Source organism: Condylura cristata, unplaced genomic scaffold (genome assembly GCF_000260355.1).
Source record: "Condylura cristata isolate star-nosed mole 26May11 unplaced genomic scaffold, ConCri1.0 scaffold00010, whole genome shotgun sequence".
In the NCBI taxonomy this organism is placed as follows: domain Eukaryota; kingdom Metazoa; phylum Chordata; class Mammalia; order Eulipotyphla; family Talpidae; genus Condylura; species Condylura cristata.
The window spans coordinates 6,299,834-6,316,365 of NW_004567111.1; the positions used below are offsets into that span (position 1 = coordinate 6,299,834).

Sequence of the window (16,532 nt, forward strand, 5' to 3'; positions counted from 1 at the left end):
CAAAGATAACCTGAGAGTATGGAAATAGACAATTTATAAGTTAACACTGATGCTGGTTTTCGCAGAGACCAGGGAGAGAGGGTCTAAGCTAACATTTCTGAGATTCAGAATGTGAGAGGCTGACGATATAGGAACTTGTTTTGGATTAGTTTTGACAACCATGAGATGCTGGCTTGGAAGAAAAACACACTGACCAGTGGTTCCTGCTAATTATTTCCTGAAGGGGCTACATGCATACGGATTTCTCTTAGGGTGGCGGATGCTTTTTGGATTAAGAGCAAAGTAAGTGGAATGTTTCCAAACACATGCTGAAATGAGTAAAAGTAAATTCATTTTGAATGATGGACCTTAAAACCCCAGATGCCTGCCAAAAGATAGACTGTAGATGTGCAAGGGAAAGGATGTTGCAAAAGCAAAGCTGCATTAAGAATAAATATTACTGATTTAAAAAGACTATAAAATGATATAATAAAGGACAGGATGGTGAAAAAAACGAGCATCCAAACACCATTTGTCAGCAGGGAAAACCCTCTAATACTCTCAATGTCTCCACAGCCAAATTCCATACAATCCATTCACATACAAGTCACTTACTTTTTCCTTCCCGACAGCCAAACCAATGAGGCTGATGCATTCAATAGTTTTTCCTCTAAGAAGTCTGAGCTCCTTTTGAACTGCATTTTCAACAATATGTTTTAGTGATGGCATAAATAAGTCATAGTATGGGACAAATTTTTCCTCTGCAGTATCTGCAACTGATGCAATAGATGTCACAACTTGTTCCAAAACTAACTTGGTGCCTTTCTGAATCAACTAGAAGGAAGACATATAAAACAGGTGAATGTTAGAAACTGGAAGAAATAATCACTTCAAAAGCTTCTTTGAAATAGTAAGCTGTGACCACCCCCCAAAAGTGAGACTGGAGAGTGTAGGTTTGGACAATTTTTTTTTTTTTAAAGATTTATTTATTTATTTGTACAGAACTGGGGTACAGGCCAGAGATGTGGAGGGTGAGAGGATTCACCAGAGACAGAGTGGGGAGCAGAACAGGCAGATCGACGAAGTACACTGCTGAGGGGAGCAGCGGGCGGGCCAGGAGAGGTCTGCCATGCCATGTGGTCACCTCCGGGGCAGGCGGGGATCGAACTCATGCTGAAGTGGCTTAAGCTTCTCAGTGCAGTGCTTTAACCTGTTGCGCCACCATGGAGGGCCCTGGACAATTTTTTTTAAGGACTTAAAACTGTTTTTCTTTTCTTTTTTTTTTTTTTAAAGATTTATTTATTTATGCATACAGAACTGTGGTACAAGCCACAGGTGCAGGGGCGGTGAGAGGGGAGCAGGGCAGGCAGATCAATGAAGCACACTGCTGAGGGGAGCAGTAGACAAGACAGGAGAGGTCTGCTGCGCCATGTGATCACCTCCGGGGCTGGAGATCGAACTCACTGAAGCGGCTGTAGCCAGCTTGCAGTGCTGTGTCCTAACCTGTTGTGCCACCGGGGAGAGCTCTGGTTTTGGACAAATTTAAGAATTCCTGTTGAACTATTTATACGGGCTGTTTTCTGTTAACAGAGTGCTCCTTATGTTTTGCCTTATCTCAAAGTATTTAACTTTCCAGCATGAATCTGACTCCTGTTAAAATGTTTGTTTAATGCCTATTACAAAATTTCCCCTTGTTTATTCCTACTACCTCTGTTTTGGGCTGTTATATAGTGGAGAGAATTATCAGTCATACTGATTTTAGATTGTACTGCTTAAGCTATACAATCTTGGGTGGCCAAGCTGTATTTAATAAATTCAATATATTTAAAGCAAAATATATATACCCTTTTCATATTTTCCCTATTCCTGTCACCAAGGTTAGAATAATGGTGGTCAACATTTTTTACTTCTCATCTTTTGAAACACAAACTGTCAAAGAAATTGCTTTAGAAGTAGCTTCTACAATCTTCTCCTTCCCATAATTTCCAGTTATAGCCTAGGCTCACGGAATGACTATAGGCTGGGTCTTACCATAAATCTCCTATTCTTGCTATTTCTTATAAAACTAACATGTGAGTTTCCTATGAACATATCACCATGATTTCTTGCAGCAATTAAGAACATAAAGTAGCTCTTCTAATCTTACATATTATCAGTTCAAAAATAACTTTGCCTTGTTGTCAAGGTAATACACATGTTGACCTCACTTTTAAGGCCATGTCTTTTCTAGTCCAGTACTGACCTTTCTCTGATCAAGTCTGAATTATTCTGCTTAGAATTACCTCAAATGTCCTCTTACTAACCTGTTCTTTAAGGCCATCATGAAGAGCTCCTCTTTCTTCAGGTCTAGCCCATCAAATTATCCTACATTAATTTCTAAAGAAGCTTAAAGATCTTGAAACTTACCTCCTGCAGTTTAAGTACCATAATGGAATGCAGATGCTTCACCAAGTTGTCCAGATACGGGATGAGCAAGGCCTTGGGGCAATCCTCAGTGAAGTTGATGAGCGCCGCAGCTGCGTGGGCCTGCACTCGCTGGTTGCCCTGGTCTTCCATGGTTTGCAGCAGCGCTGCGATCACCTGTGGAATAAGACCATACAAACGTGCGTTCTGCAGCGCCGCCCTACTCAAGTCTGACCGAGTCCTGGAGGGACTTCTGACCTACCTTCTCATGGAATTTCTTTTGGAAGCCAGGTGCAAAATCTGTAGCCATCTGTCCCACAGCATTACAGGCTGCATACCTCACTCGTGGATGCTGGAATATGTTCCTGCATATTAGTAAGGGCAATGGCTTCCCAAGGGAAACTATAATACTAATTATGAATCAAATGTCTGAGTACTTACAGGATCCTGAAGAAAAAGCAAAACAAAATTTACTATCTCATTTAGAATTCCTTCCATTTGTTGGTGACATCCTTCCCCAATGGCAGATAAGGCCATTAGCCCCGCATGCCGGTACTTCCAGTCAGCTATGGGAGAGTTACACAAGAATAGGAATTAGACACTGCAGACAAGTCATTCCAGTAGTGAGAAGTACAACCCTTCCTTAGAAAATATGAATATATGTATGTATTTTTAAGATTTATTTGTGCATACAGAAATGGGGAACAGGGCAGAGGTGTAGGGGCGGCAAGAGGATTCACCATAAAGTGGGGAGCAGAACAGGCAGATCTACAAAGTACACTGTTGAGGGGAGCAGCAGGCGAGACAGGAGAGGTCTGCTTGCCATGAGTCACCTCCAAGGCAGGGATTGAACTCGCACTGAAGCAGCCACGGCTTGACTTAGCTTTGCAGTGCAGCACTCTAACCTGCTGTGCCACCAGGGAGGGCCCAGAAAATACAAAAATATTTTAATACAGCTACTAGGAATATGAACAGAAAAAGTGCCTGACTGGATATAAATAAAGGAGGTTATTTCACATAACTATTTTTCCTCCAAAGTTAAAAGGCAACATGGAAGCAAAGAGCTGATCAGTATTTAAATCAATCACTTAAATGTTTCTCCTGATTTATTAAATATAGATAAAAAATAAGAATGCTTTTAAATATTTTTATTTAATAATGATAAATTAATATGAATACATGCTATTTCTTAATATTAATAATGGGGTACTATTAATTTATTATTAAAGGCATATTTTAAGGATCTGTTTTAACATCCAACAGTATAAGCACGATCTAACCCATATAAACAAAAGCACCCTAACATCTTCATTAATTTCTATGACTGTAAAGGGGTCCTGAGAACAGAATGTTTGAGAACTCTTCATGTACACATTATCCAAGTAGTAAAAAATCCTTAATTATATCAGACTTAATTTTTTATTTTAGGGCATCCAAATAGCATGTAAAGGTGAATTGTTCTAATACTACTTTAAGAATTTCTAAAAAATTCCTAAAGTTGCTTTTAAGTTTTAAGACCTTTTAAGGTTTATAATAACATTATCATATATACGTTTTAAATGTTCTTTCAAATACTCAATGATCACTGACACAGAGTTTCTCAATGGAGGATATAATAAATCTTGGAAGTCACTCACATGCTAATCTTGCATGCTGGACATAGTAAAGTATCTACAAGAGGGCCCTCCCTGGTGGCACAAGGGGTTAAAGCGCAGCACTGTGAGGCTGTCTGCAGCCACTGCAGCATGAGTTCGATCCAGCAGAAGACCGCTCGAGTCTCCCCACTGCTCCCCTCAGCAGTGTATTTCAGTAGATCAGCCTGTTCTGCTCTTCACTCTGTTGCTGGTGAATCCTCTTACCCCCTGCACCACTGGTCATTCTTGTATGCATAAATAAATCTTAAAAAACAAAACTGCAAGAGACACAGAAAGGTGGCTATATTTAGTTCAGAGAAATTAAGTCATGCCTTATTTATTCTTAACATGCAGAGTTCTTGGAATGTGATGCTAAAGGGATTTGGAAATAGTTTTTCTTCTTTAACTTTTAAAATTTAAAAAATGTCAGGTATTACTTAAGGTGAAAACAGTAAAATTGAAATTTTAAGATAAAGCTAATTTTTTCATATATTAAATAAATCTTTAGATTCAACCCCAATCTTGGGTGTAGGGCAAGCATCATTTCCCTACAGACAGGGAACTGAAGGTGCAAAAGACTTGCTCAAAGTCACATATAGCAGAAACAAATCTTTCCTGAGTTCAATGCCTTTGCCAAGTCCAATTTACTATAAATTATTACTCCATACACAAAAAAATCTATTTGAAAAGAGTCCACCAGTGGAAACACCGGTAACTGGTTGAGCTTATACACGTTGAATGGTGCCAAAGATGAAAAGAAAATCATTATGTTATACACAGACTATAGCTAGGCAGACTAGTTTTCAGACATATTCAAAGTTTGTCGGTGTTTATGACTTAGAATCACACTGCATTATTCTAGCACTTGGAGGACAACTTACGGTTCTGAAGCATTTGCATAATGTGTTCCTTTATCATGGGCAGAACCAGCTTTCCACCAAGTCCACAAGCCATTCTGTCTAAAGCACTTTCACCAGCAACTGCATTGCTACAGGCGAGCAAAAAACCATGTATTCAACATATGCAAGAGGAGTACTATAGATACAAGTCTAAACAGTGTTTAATATGAGATTATCGAATAGTACTGAAAAGAATAACTTAAGCAATCTTTTGAATGAGTGAAGTTGTGGGCTAAAATCCTAGGGTCAAAAAAGGGCAACACAAGTAATTTTTTTTATCATGATTTACCATGGTTTAAAAAGTCCCATGTCTGAATTTTATTTTTCAAGATGTTTCCCTTTCTCTGCCCCACCTTCCCTCACGACGCAGGCACCAGCAGCTAGAAGAGCACTATGTTATCTCCGTTGCTGGCCATGTAGCCTTGAAGTTATCAATAACAGAACACTGAACCCTTAAAGGAATAAAGAAAGGAGCTGGTTTTCCCTTCCTGTCAGCTACCTATCTTTAAAGAGGTGCAAATAGCACTGCCAAAAAAGCATGCACAGGCAAAACTCATTGTAGTATTTCATTGTACACTGAAGACCTTTGGGCATAAAAACCTTTGTACTATCTTAGAACAGAAAGGTTCGTCATTTGTCATTCGTATAATCTCTGCTCTGTGAAGATTATTTAAGTGATCTCTAGAACAGGTTCTTAAGACTCACTCAAACTCATCTTGAAAATATATTTATGGTTGATCACTCATAGATAATAAAATCTTATTCATCTAGAATCAGAAAAAAAGTTTCATGAACTACATAAATTTATGTGGCATAACTGGGCAAATGAAAGGCAAAGTGGTAGCAGTTATAGTCACTGAACCAGGCAAATGAAACCTGGCACGAATTCCTCGGCCCTGACAGGCAATTTCCAGTGAAGGGTCATGTCACATGCTTTAAAGCAATATATAAGCCAGAACCCAGTCATTTTTAATAGGATTAATTCCTGTTAAGTTAAATGCCTCTAGTTTTTTAATATGTTACAGAAGCTGACACTAACCACAGCTTTTCCGGGGCTACTTGGCTCTACTTCAGTAAGGGAGCAGCAGGACGCACAGGGAGAACAGTGGAGCCGCATTAGACCGCATTAGACCCGTCTACCTACTGACATCCCACTCAATCTTCCCTCTCCATCTGATTAACACGATAATGATCCTTTAAACTACCGAAACAGCCTATTAACATAACAGAGTTGGGTGGTGAATTTGGATTTTGACTGACTTTGTGACAGGAACCCGAGTTCAAAAGTGTGTCCTAACTTGAGAAAGTGAGACAGCTAGGTTATCTCTCTAGCTAAATTATACTGGGAAAATAGGGTGTCTCATAGGGAACTGTGTAGAAGCAACTATTGTATAGTATAAGATAGTTAAGCTATTAGAAATACTTACAAAATTTGCTACAGAAGAAAACCAAGTGCCCCCATTTCACACTTCGGTGCTAGCTTAAGATTACAGACTCTAGCGGGGCAGAGCTGATCCACCAGCATCTTGCACTCACCGCAACCTAACCTGGCTCTTCCCTCAGGAACCTCCGCGTGGGCTTGGAGTAGGGGGTTACCTGTCAAAGTCGTCGTCTTCCAGTTCATCTGCATTTGCCCAGTCCTCATCCTCTTCAAGATCAACCATCATTGCTAACATCTGAGGAACTAAAATAAGTCATTATTTCCTACCTGAAGACTAAGTTTTTATTTTCTCAATATCACAATTTACAAACAAGAAGTTAAGATTTATAAAAGGACTTCCTGTCTCTGAGAGGAAGAAAAAAATCATCTGTCAGGGTCACCAACATCTAGTTTGTTAAATTTTAGATCTAATCACTATATTTGCTTAAATCTTGTTCTTTCTAATTAGTTTTTTATGTGATGGTATCAAATTGTGGATATGACATTTGTCTTGATACATATTCTGCTACTCTACCCACTATTCCCATGATAGACATTTCGGTCATTTCTAAATTTCTTCTTACCACTAAATTTGCTGTCATGAGTTTCTTCTCCTGATCTCCTAGACTAATGAAGGGCAGGAAATTGTTACACCCTCTTCAATGTTACTAAAATCCACAAAATGGCTCTCATGGTTGTAGTATGAACTTGTATTCCCAGGGGAAATTTTGTAAAAGGAGCCCATTATATTTCTCAAGTTTTGAAAGCACTATGCAGTTGTGGGGTAACCCCATCCTCTCTGCTTTGTACCTTCACCCACACTTGATGTTGTCAAACTTTCTAACCACTTCTATTTCTGGAGTTGCATCTGCTTTTATCAAGACTGGGCAATGTTCATTAGTTATTTATAATTTGTTTTATGAGTTTCCTAGAAACTGACACCGTAGTTGATTGTATGCACTGTAACTTTTCTTTTCCAGTCTACTGCTCATCTTTTAACTTCTAATTCAAGATGAGACACTAGTGGCTAAATTTTTTTTGGTATTTGCAAATTTAAGCAATGTTTATACCTGTAACTTATGATTTGGTCTTAAAAAAAAATCCTCTTATCAAGGTTCACTTGTAAAATATATTCCTATTATTTAGGAGCTCAAAGCAAAACTTCATTTTTATAGGGTACTTGAGGTTGAGATTTATCTTTTCACCAGAGAAAAGTTGTTTCTACAACAACTTTTGAAGAATCAACTAACTCCTCTTTGTTTCCAGGTGAGTGAATCTATTTCTAGACCCTCTGTGCACACCTACACTACCAACAAATTCAATTGTCACAGTGATAGGTGAGATCTTCACTTTGTCAAAATTCTCTTGGCTACTCCAAGCCCTACACTAACCTCATTAATTCGCAATTGAGGAAAGCTATTATTTAGGTCTTTTATTAGTTTTTGATCTATTGCTCTATTTTCTCCATAAAGGTCTTTTGATTTGAAAGTCATGACTGGCATTAAGAGGGTTCAGCAGCAAAGCCACCACATTGGAGCCATGCACATATGTATAGAAATTAGTTTCCCAGACTCATGGATTTATCTGATTGTGAAGATAGCATTATGAGCAAATCTATAAATTTACGTAACAATCACCAAACCTACCCTACAAAATTTCCACATTAAACACAAGCTATCTAAAGACCTCTGACTTACTTGTCTGTGCAACAATATTGGTATGTTTTCTCAACATAGCAGCTGCTGTCTCCGAAAGGGTCACGATTACTTCAAGGGCAAGCTGGCGTTGCATATTATTGAGGCTAGTGTCTCCACACAACTACAAAGGCATATTTGCAAACATTTAATAATTTAGATTGAGAACAACAAACAAAACATTTACTGAAGAATTCAGTTACCTTTAAACTTAGCTGTAAAGTAGCTTCCAAATGAGGACGCAAATACTTTGGGACAGTATCTGCAATTTCAACCAGGGATTTTAGGACTGAATCATCATTCTGGTAGCAAGAGTCATTAACAGCCTAGAAAAGATTAAACAGAAATAAAGGTCCAAATTCAAGAGTCACACCAAAGGAAAGAGTACTAAATAACTTAGCAATCTACATTTTGCAAATTACCTACAGCCACAAATATATCTTCCTTTTGACTACTGTTAACTAGAAATACCTAAAACAAAGACTGATCGCCAAGTTAAAAGCAAAATAATGAAACAAATCATTACCACCTCAGGGAATTCCTTATATAACTAGAAGGCACTCCTTTCCTCTGTCCTTTCAATCTCCCTATCTTAGTCATTGTTACCTACCAGGTCGGAGGATACATTTGAATTACCTAGTATCACCCAAGTTATTTCTCTTTGACAAAGTTGGGTCATTGTGTGTGGTATTTAAGTGAGCATTTTCTACTTACCAATGCCTGTTTCAGAACCACAACTCACTAGTTTTGGCAAATACTTTAAGTTACTATAAATTCAAAGGAAGAAAAGTCTGAGATTTCACTTAACCGAGATTTCTAGGCAATAACTATTGAAACAAAACTATGGAAGTTAATGCTTTGTCAATGACATATCTTTTCAGTTTAAGGTGGGGGAGAAAGTTTCTACTGAAGGCTGCTGCCTATATTACGGCCTCCTGGTCCTCTGAGCCTTCCCTGATCTAGGGGTCTCAACACGGCACTATTTCTCCCTCAGGGGATTCTGAGCATCACAATGACTGTTGGCAGGGTGCTAATGTCCTGTGGATCTGTGAGGAAAATGCTTATGGCCAACTAAAAAACACCCATCATACATGTCAAATGTTCCTATTTGTCAGATACACATATACAAGTTAAAAACCTCATTTATAACAATCTGACTCTAAATCACAAATTTTAGTGCTGGTTTCAATCCAAAATGTGAATACTGTGTAATAGCATCAGTAGTAAGAACAACAATGGGGTTTGATTTAATTACTCCTCTGTATCACTCTACAACTTTAGCTATTGCTCTTTTATAGCTACCTATTCTTTCACTGTAGTGTTGTCTAAGCATTTACTAAGGAAAAGAATGCCATTCATTAGATGTTACTTCCTCTTTATTTCTTCTTTACGTTTCGTTAAGGGTCACATATTGTTATTTTTAAAATTTGCAATTGTACCTGAGTCACAGAATCCAGGCATTTTGTTTTAGGATAGAATATGGGAAGTTACAGCATGTTCATTATAAAAAGGTGGTTTTTTTTTTCCAAATTCAGTTAAAAAAAATCACATCTCTATTATCCAATCATATGTTACTTCCCAACTGAGGAAGATAGCTGTAAAATAACAACTTAAGATACCTGGGATTTAATAAAGTGAACTGACCATAAACTATTTATAACATAAACTGTTATAAGCACTGTAAGTAAGAGCTACAGTTCAGTTTGGGTTTGAACTACACAATTCTCCACTCACCAACACTGTGTGACCTTGGGAAAGTTTCTTATCCTCTCCTCATTTCTACTTAAGAAAAATAGACACTAATGGAACTAACCTATATGGGTTATATATCTTAAAGTAAGCACCAATCACATTATAGAAAAAAAATTGCATCTCTAAAATTTTAAGTGATTTAGTCTATCAAAGACAATTAACGTGAGCGTAGTAGAGATTAGAGATTTACTTATTTCCTCACTGTTCTATTCCCAAACATAGTTCCAGTACACAGAGAGGGCACCAAATGAGTGCACTAGACAAGGAATGTAAAGCAAGGAAACCAGTTATCACCTATCTATGCTGTTGTCTTACCTGTAAGAATCCAGGTAACAAGTCTGCAAAATGTTTGAACAGAGCAACATTATGCTCATTTGCAAGAATAAATGCAGCTGTAGCTCTAGCAGATAACGTCCTGATCTAAAGTGAAAAGAGTACACAATGTCAAACATGGGAAATTTTTGATGCATTCAAGTTTTCTTAAGATGAAATTTTTTTAATCAGTAAATGTAGTATTTGAATTTTAAAGTGTAAAGATAATCTCTGAACACTTAAGTTTCTTTCATAAGTTAGATACTACATTCACTTGGTGTTAACATTAAAGGATTAAAATTATTTACCGATGGATGTTCCTGATCTTGCATACACTGAACTAACATCCGTTTGATGACGTCTAAATAGTGCTGCTGTTGGTTCCCAAAAATTCCAGGAAAGTTCCTAAAAAACAAAACAAAAATCACCATATTGTATCTTATTTAAGTGTCAGCTAAGATGACCGTATTCCTTTTCTATTAAAGTAACATTTCACAAAATCAATAATTCATTATTTTAATCTAACATGGTTAATTAAAATATGCACACTAATGATTTCCAACAATCTGCTTCTAGCTTTGGAAGCCCAGGTATTGCAAATTTGTACTCTAAATGTGGTAAACAATTCAACTAAAATCTTAATTCTGGATTACTGATAAACAAGATACATTTGAAGCTATGAAGTAGAAAATAGCATGCCATATAACTCGACCCTATTCTGATGCTTACTTAGAACAATGCCTTATGATCTGAAAAAATTATAAATTCAGTTATATTTTAAGTGCAGAACTGTATGGCAACACAGTAGGGCAAAAAATTAATAAAGATAATCACTCAATTCTAACCTGGAATCCTTGCTTGCAAATATACAGAAACCTATTAATATATTTCATAAAGGCTGATCACAAAAGACCCAGGAAACTATGAGAATTCCACAGCATTTTCCTTCTTTTCTTCCAGATACTACTATTAAAGTGGCTTCTGAAAGGTGTATTTTCGTACTGCATCAATCTCCAAATAAAGGAGAAGCAGTCACCTCAGAATTTCTTCCAGAATCAAAAAGGACAAAGTAAAGAACTAAATTGGCAAAGGATCCTTGTATACAAAAAAGATCACATTGTAAAATAAAAAGTTTGTATTTTTTTCAATTTTACTTTCAACACAACCATAAAGTTTATCTACAGGCACTGTGCTAAGTTTTAAGTTAGACTAAAACAATGAATTAAAGCTTTGGGCATTCATAATATTAAATTAAAAACAAAATTATCAATGCACATACCAGAAAATGTGAAGGGCAGCTTCCCGAAGCCCCATATTTTGAGAGCTAACTGAATCAAAAAGAAACTTCAAGCCTTCAGGCCACTGGTTGTTGCCATCCTCATCTAAAAGTAAGAAACCCAGGTATAAAATGTTTAAGTCAAAACTTCAAAACATCAAGGGTAAATTCTTTCATTTCATCAAGATGTATGCAAAATATACAGTAATAAGGGCCCTCCCTGATAGCACAATGGGTTAAAGCGCAGCACTACAAAGCTCTCCAAAACCACTGCAGCACAAGTTTGATTCCAGGCCAGGAAGGTGAGCCACATGGCGCAGCAGACCCATCCTGACCGGCCTGCTGCTCCTCTGAGCAGTGCATTTCAGCTACTCTGCCTGTTCTGCTCCCCATTTTGTGGTGAATCCTCTTACCACCCCACACCTCTAGCTTGTCCCCTGGTTCTTATATGCATAAATAAATAAATAAATTAATTAATTAATTTTTAAAAATACGCAGTAATAGAAAATGCTGACTAGGTCCGTATTTTTTAAAAAAAATGCCCCTAAACTTAAGTCTTTATACCATTAAAAAATGGTATCACCATCTTTTATAAAAAGCAGTCCTGTGTGGGCCCTCCCTGGTGACGCAGCAGGTTAAAGCACAGCACTGAGAAGCTTAAGTCACTTGCACGTGAGTTCGATCCCCGCAGCCCTGGAGGTGACCACATGGCACAGCAGACCTCTCCTGACCCGCCCACTGCTCCCCTCAGCAGTGTACTTCGTCGATCTGCCTGTTCTGCTCCCCACTCTGTCCCTGGTGAATCCTCTCACCCTCCGCATCTCTGGCCTGTACCCCAGTTCTATATGAATAAATAAGTAAATCTTAAAAAAAAAAAAAGCAGTCCTGTGTGTGGGGCCACATAAGCCCAGATATTAGGTGTAGTTATTTCTAAGAAGTGGGATTTGGACAAAAGGAGTCAAATCTTTTACATTTGACAACTGCTATTAAAGAGTTTGAAATGTAGGCAAAGCTAGTATTTGGCGACTAGATCTTGAAACTAAGTAATTTTCACTTTGAAACTGGTAAACTCAAGAGTGGGAAGGAACGTTGGGCCTGGTGGCATGGACATAGTTTTAAATACTGTAAGGTGTTATCAATGTACTCACTTTTTAAAATAAGGCTTTACAATACAATTTTTTTACAATACATTTTTTTTGACATTCTGCAATAAGAAAAAGTAAACACAAAAATCCATCATACTTTCTGATCATACTATTATGAAGAATGAAACATTGCAGAACTACAGATGAGTTATTGTACTTAAAAAATATTCTCCAATATTTGCTGAACTTTTCTCAAAGACCATTGTGCTTACATAGATATCATGATTTACTTAAGCACAACAGGCTGTGTTCTCCTGTTCAACCCCAAGTGGGTGAGGTATTCAACCATTAAAATGCCCCATTTCAAAACCACAAAGAAGAATGTCAACAAACAAAAACTTGTCAATTATTAGTGACCAAGAGTTTAAATGTTGGTATGGGTCACTTTTAGTTCAAACTTAAAAAAAAAAAAAAGAAAAAAAAAAGGGTATTGTATATAATAGCATACGTGCACATTTTATAAATATATTAATAGCAAAAGCACCTCTTTTCTACCTTTATTGGCAAGTAGATACATGTATTAAACGTCTCTGAAAACTTTACAGTTAAGTGGGAAATAAAACCGACAATTTTCACGCAAACTACAAAATTATTTCTTCAAATGGGTGTTTTTAAGACCAACAGGTAAATGTGGTGAACACATTTTACAAGTATCTAAGTGCACAATCCATAATTACTCTCATTTTGAATGAAATAATGGTACTCAAATACTCATTAATCTCTAAAAAGATTTTCTAAGAGGGATATACTCTTTCTCCCATAATATAATAATAAATTTGCATACGTACCTATTAAATTCCTGGCCAGCTCTGCAGCAATATCACAAATTTTTTTCCTCATGCTAGACTGTGTTTCCATTTGGATGATCATTAGTAGCTCACTTTTGATGGCAGTCTGAACATCAGAAGGAAGAGTTGGATAAACTTCATCAAATGCAGAGGATAAAAGACGTCTTAGGAGAACAGCAGCCATTTGTCTTGCCTATAAATAAACACTGTTAATAATCTGGTGCCATATTAGAGGAAAAAAATTGAGCAAACTACATTCACTCTTTTACTGAAATATTTTTGCTACTCTATCTGGACAATTCATTTCAAAAGCAGTTAATTTGTAAAAACATAAACCACTTTCTAATTACATTAGTCCAAAAGTTATTTTTGTTTATAGCTGAAGAAAAAACATGTACACATTAGCTTTCAAACAGGAATACATCTTAGCAATGATAAACTCCTATTTTTAATGCATTCTCTGGAGAAAAACAAATGCTAATTCACCAGCATCTTATCTGTATAACTTTATGCTTCATTCACACAAAACAAACACCACCAGTTCCTAGTACCTATAAAGAGCTAATCAATTCTATATATTCTTATCACATTTTCAAATTTGTAAAATATATTTAAGTTAGGCTATGACTGCATATTTCTTTAGATGGTCAAAACATGAAGACAAATGACACTCAAAATCTTATCAAATTAAATCAACTCAATTAAAATATTAAGTTTTCCTATTCTTTTTTTTTTTTAATTATTTATTCATACAGAACTGGGGTACAGGTCAGAGATGCGGAGGGTGAGAGGATTCACCAGGGACAGAGTGGGGTGCAGAACAGGCAGATCGGCGAAGTACACTGCTGAGGGGAGCAGTGGGCATGTCAGGAGAGGTCTGCCACGCTATGTGGATCTCCTAGGGGCAGGCGGGGATCGAACTCATACGGAAGTGGCTTAAGTTTCTTAGTGCTGTGCTTTAACCCACTGCGCCACCAGGGAGGGCCCAGTTTTCCCATTCTTTTATTGGGTTGTGGCTACTGATTGTGACTATAATTATTTTGAGACTATGAACAACAAAAAGTTAAGCTACCGCAAATAAAATGTCAATTTTTTCCTCCATTTATTTTTCACTGATAAATCTAAGTTATTTTGGTAGTGAGTAAAGTTTAAAAAATGTATGTACCACAAAGAATTCAAAGCGGTTCAATTTTAGCAATTCTCATACACTGACAACTATGAAATCTAAGATTTTTTTTAAAAAAATGATTTATTTATGCATTATAGAACTGGGGTACAGGCCAGAGATGCAGGGGCGGTGAGAGGATTCACCAGAGACAGTGGGGAGCAGAACAGACTGACTGACAAATACACAGCTGAGGGGAGCAGCAGGCAGGTCAGGAGAGGTCTGCTGTGCCATGTGGGTCACCTCTGAGGCAGGTGGGAATTGAACTCATGCTGAAGTGGCTTTAGCTTCTTAGTGCTGTGCTTTAACCCGTTGTGCCACCAGGGAGGACCCTGAAGTCTAAGATTTTAAAGCTATTTCACAAAATATTCTAATTCCTAAATCAAATCTAGATTTAACTAGGGTTTAGCACATACTTAAAAAAAAAAATTCGATTTTCATATTATTTTGGCCTTCAAATTTGTTTCACATCTTGCTTACATCCTCAAGAATTAGAAGTCAATTATCTTTAGAGATTTAAAGTTATCTTACATAGATTTGTTCTTTGTAGCTGACATTCATTTTGAATTAAAGAATGAGTGTGTTACAGAGGCAAAGCACATTTTAATACCTATTAAAAACTGGAGCACTTTATGTATTTTTTAAGTGTTAAAACATCAAATCATCAATTTAAACTGACTAGAAGGCAAAATATTACACAGAAGTTTAGTGTGACATCATTTCCATCGTGTGTTAGTAGAAGCATCTTACATATAGTATCTGTTGGCAAAAATGTCTCACTTTTACAAATTCTAAATACAGTTTTTCTTGGGTGGGTAAATTTTCCTAACCGGTATTTGACAAAACAAAACACAACAAAACAACAACAACAACAACAACAAAACTATTCAATTCACATTCAACAAGTACATGAATATTACTTCTGGAAAGAAAAATAAATTAGGTGTTTAATATACAGAAAAGCAGAAAGAAACTGTAAATTTGAATTTGGTGTAATAACTAGGCAATTTGCTAAAACACTGAAAAAAAATCTTTTGTTCTAAACATCTTTAGCACACAATCTTGATGACTTAGAAATGACTATAACCATAAAAATTTAAAAGATAGACAAAAAAGTTTTCAGAAATATTTAGAAACAATGAAAACACTGAATGAAAAAAATTTCCTCTTTTAGAACTAAGGAAGAAATTTCTTATGAATAGGAAAATCACAAAGTTTAGAATTTTTAGGTAATTACTTGAAAGCCATTAACTTTTAATACCTTGGATAAATCATCTTACTTGGGGGAAAAAAAGAAATTCTCTTATTTTTAAGACTTTATTTTCAATTAAAAAATATATATATTTTTGCTAGAACTAGGGCACAGGCCAGAGGTGAAGGGGTGAGAGTATTCACCAGAGACAGAGTGGGGAGCAGAACAGGCTGACTTACTGAAATACACTGCTGAGGGGCGTAGTCGGCGAGACTGGAGAGGTCTGCTGTGCCACATATGTGGGTCAGCTCCCTGGCTGGGGATCAAATGCAGGCTACAGTGGTGATAAACCCTAGGCTACTAGGAGACCCAAGAAATTCTCACTTTGAATACACAGTGCTTACATAAAAAATATTGTGCTTCCAGAGTCCCTTTAAAGAAGTTCAAAGCTCTGGTCATGCATACGCAGTAAACATCACTTCTCATTATCCACTCTGACCACTGCTTACTACCCTGCTGTTTCGTAAGAATGACATTCTCAAGATACGTACCTCCTCAGCAGCTGTTGTGGTTCTGATGGCTTGTAAGAGAAATGTGATCTTTGACTGGCCTGGGATATTCTCATAGGTTTCCTACATGAAAAAGAAATATGTTAAGGGTTAGAATATGTCTGAAAAGTTCATGAATACATTGAGAAGATGACTGGGGAAAAGGCTTGCCTATGAAGGTGGTTTTAAGTAATGGTGATTTGAACCAACTCTACATTAGCTGGTCTAAAAAAATGTTAGCAGGACACGCTCTTAGTTTGCAGTAGGGTAGCTCAAGTCACTGCTTAACACCCTGTCTGGTGTTAAAATTTTCTCCTGTAACATA

General features: G+C 36.9%; 1 protein-coding gene across 1 annotated transcript in view; it reads right to left on the reverse strand.

Moving 5' to 3' along the window:
- The window catches only part of IPO5 (importin 5), a 29,069-nt gene extending 12,782 nt beyond the window's left edge, over window positions 1-16,287 (reverse strand). Inside the window, exons 1-13 of the mRNA XM_004680056.2 lie at window positions 16,211-16,287; window positions 13,303-13,495; window positions 11,373-11,475; window positions 10,402-10,498; window positions 10,097-10,201; window positions 8,233-8,355; window positions 8,033-8,153; window positions 6,512-6,599; window positions 4,898-5,004; window positions 2,824-2,948; window positions 2,645-2,734; window positions 2,386-2,559; window positions 595-813 (exon numbers count right to left, since the gene is read on the reverse strand). Coding sequence (XP_004680113.1) covers window positions 595-813; window positions 2,386-2,559; window positions 2,645-2,734; window positions 2,824-2,948; window positions 4,898-5,004; window positions 6,512-6,599; window positions 8,033-8,153; window positions 8,233-8,355; window positions 10,097-10,201; window positions 10,402-10,498; window positions 11,373-11,475; window positions 13,303-13,486 — 1,536 coding nt within the window. The 5' untranslated portion in view covers window positions 13,487-13,495; window positions 16,211-16,287. The remainder of the gene's footprint in view (window positions 1-594; window positions 814-2,385; window positions 2,560-2,644; window positions 2,735-2,823; window positions 2,949-4,897; window positions 5,005-6,511; window positions 6,600-8,032; window positions 8,154-8,232; window positions 8,356-10,096; window positions 10,202-10,401; window positions 10,499-11,372; window positions 11,476-13,302; window positions 13,496-16,210) is intronic.
- Window positions 16,288-16,532: the final 245 nt, after the last annotated feature.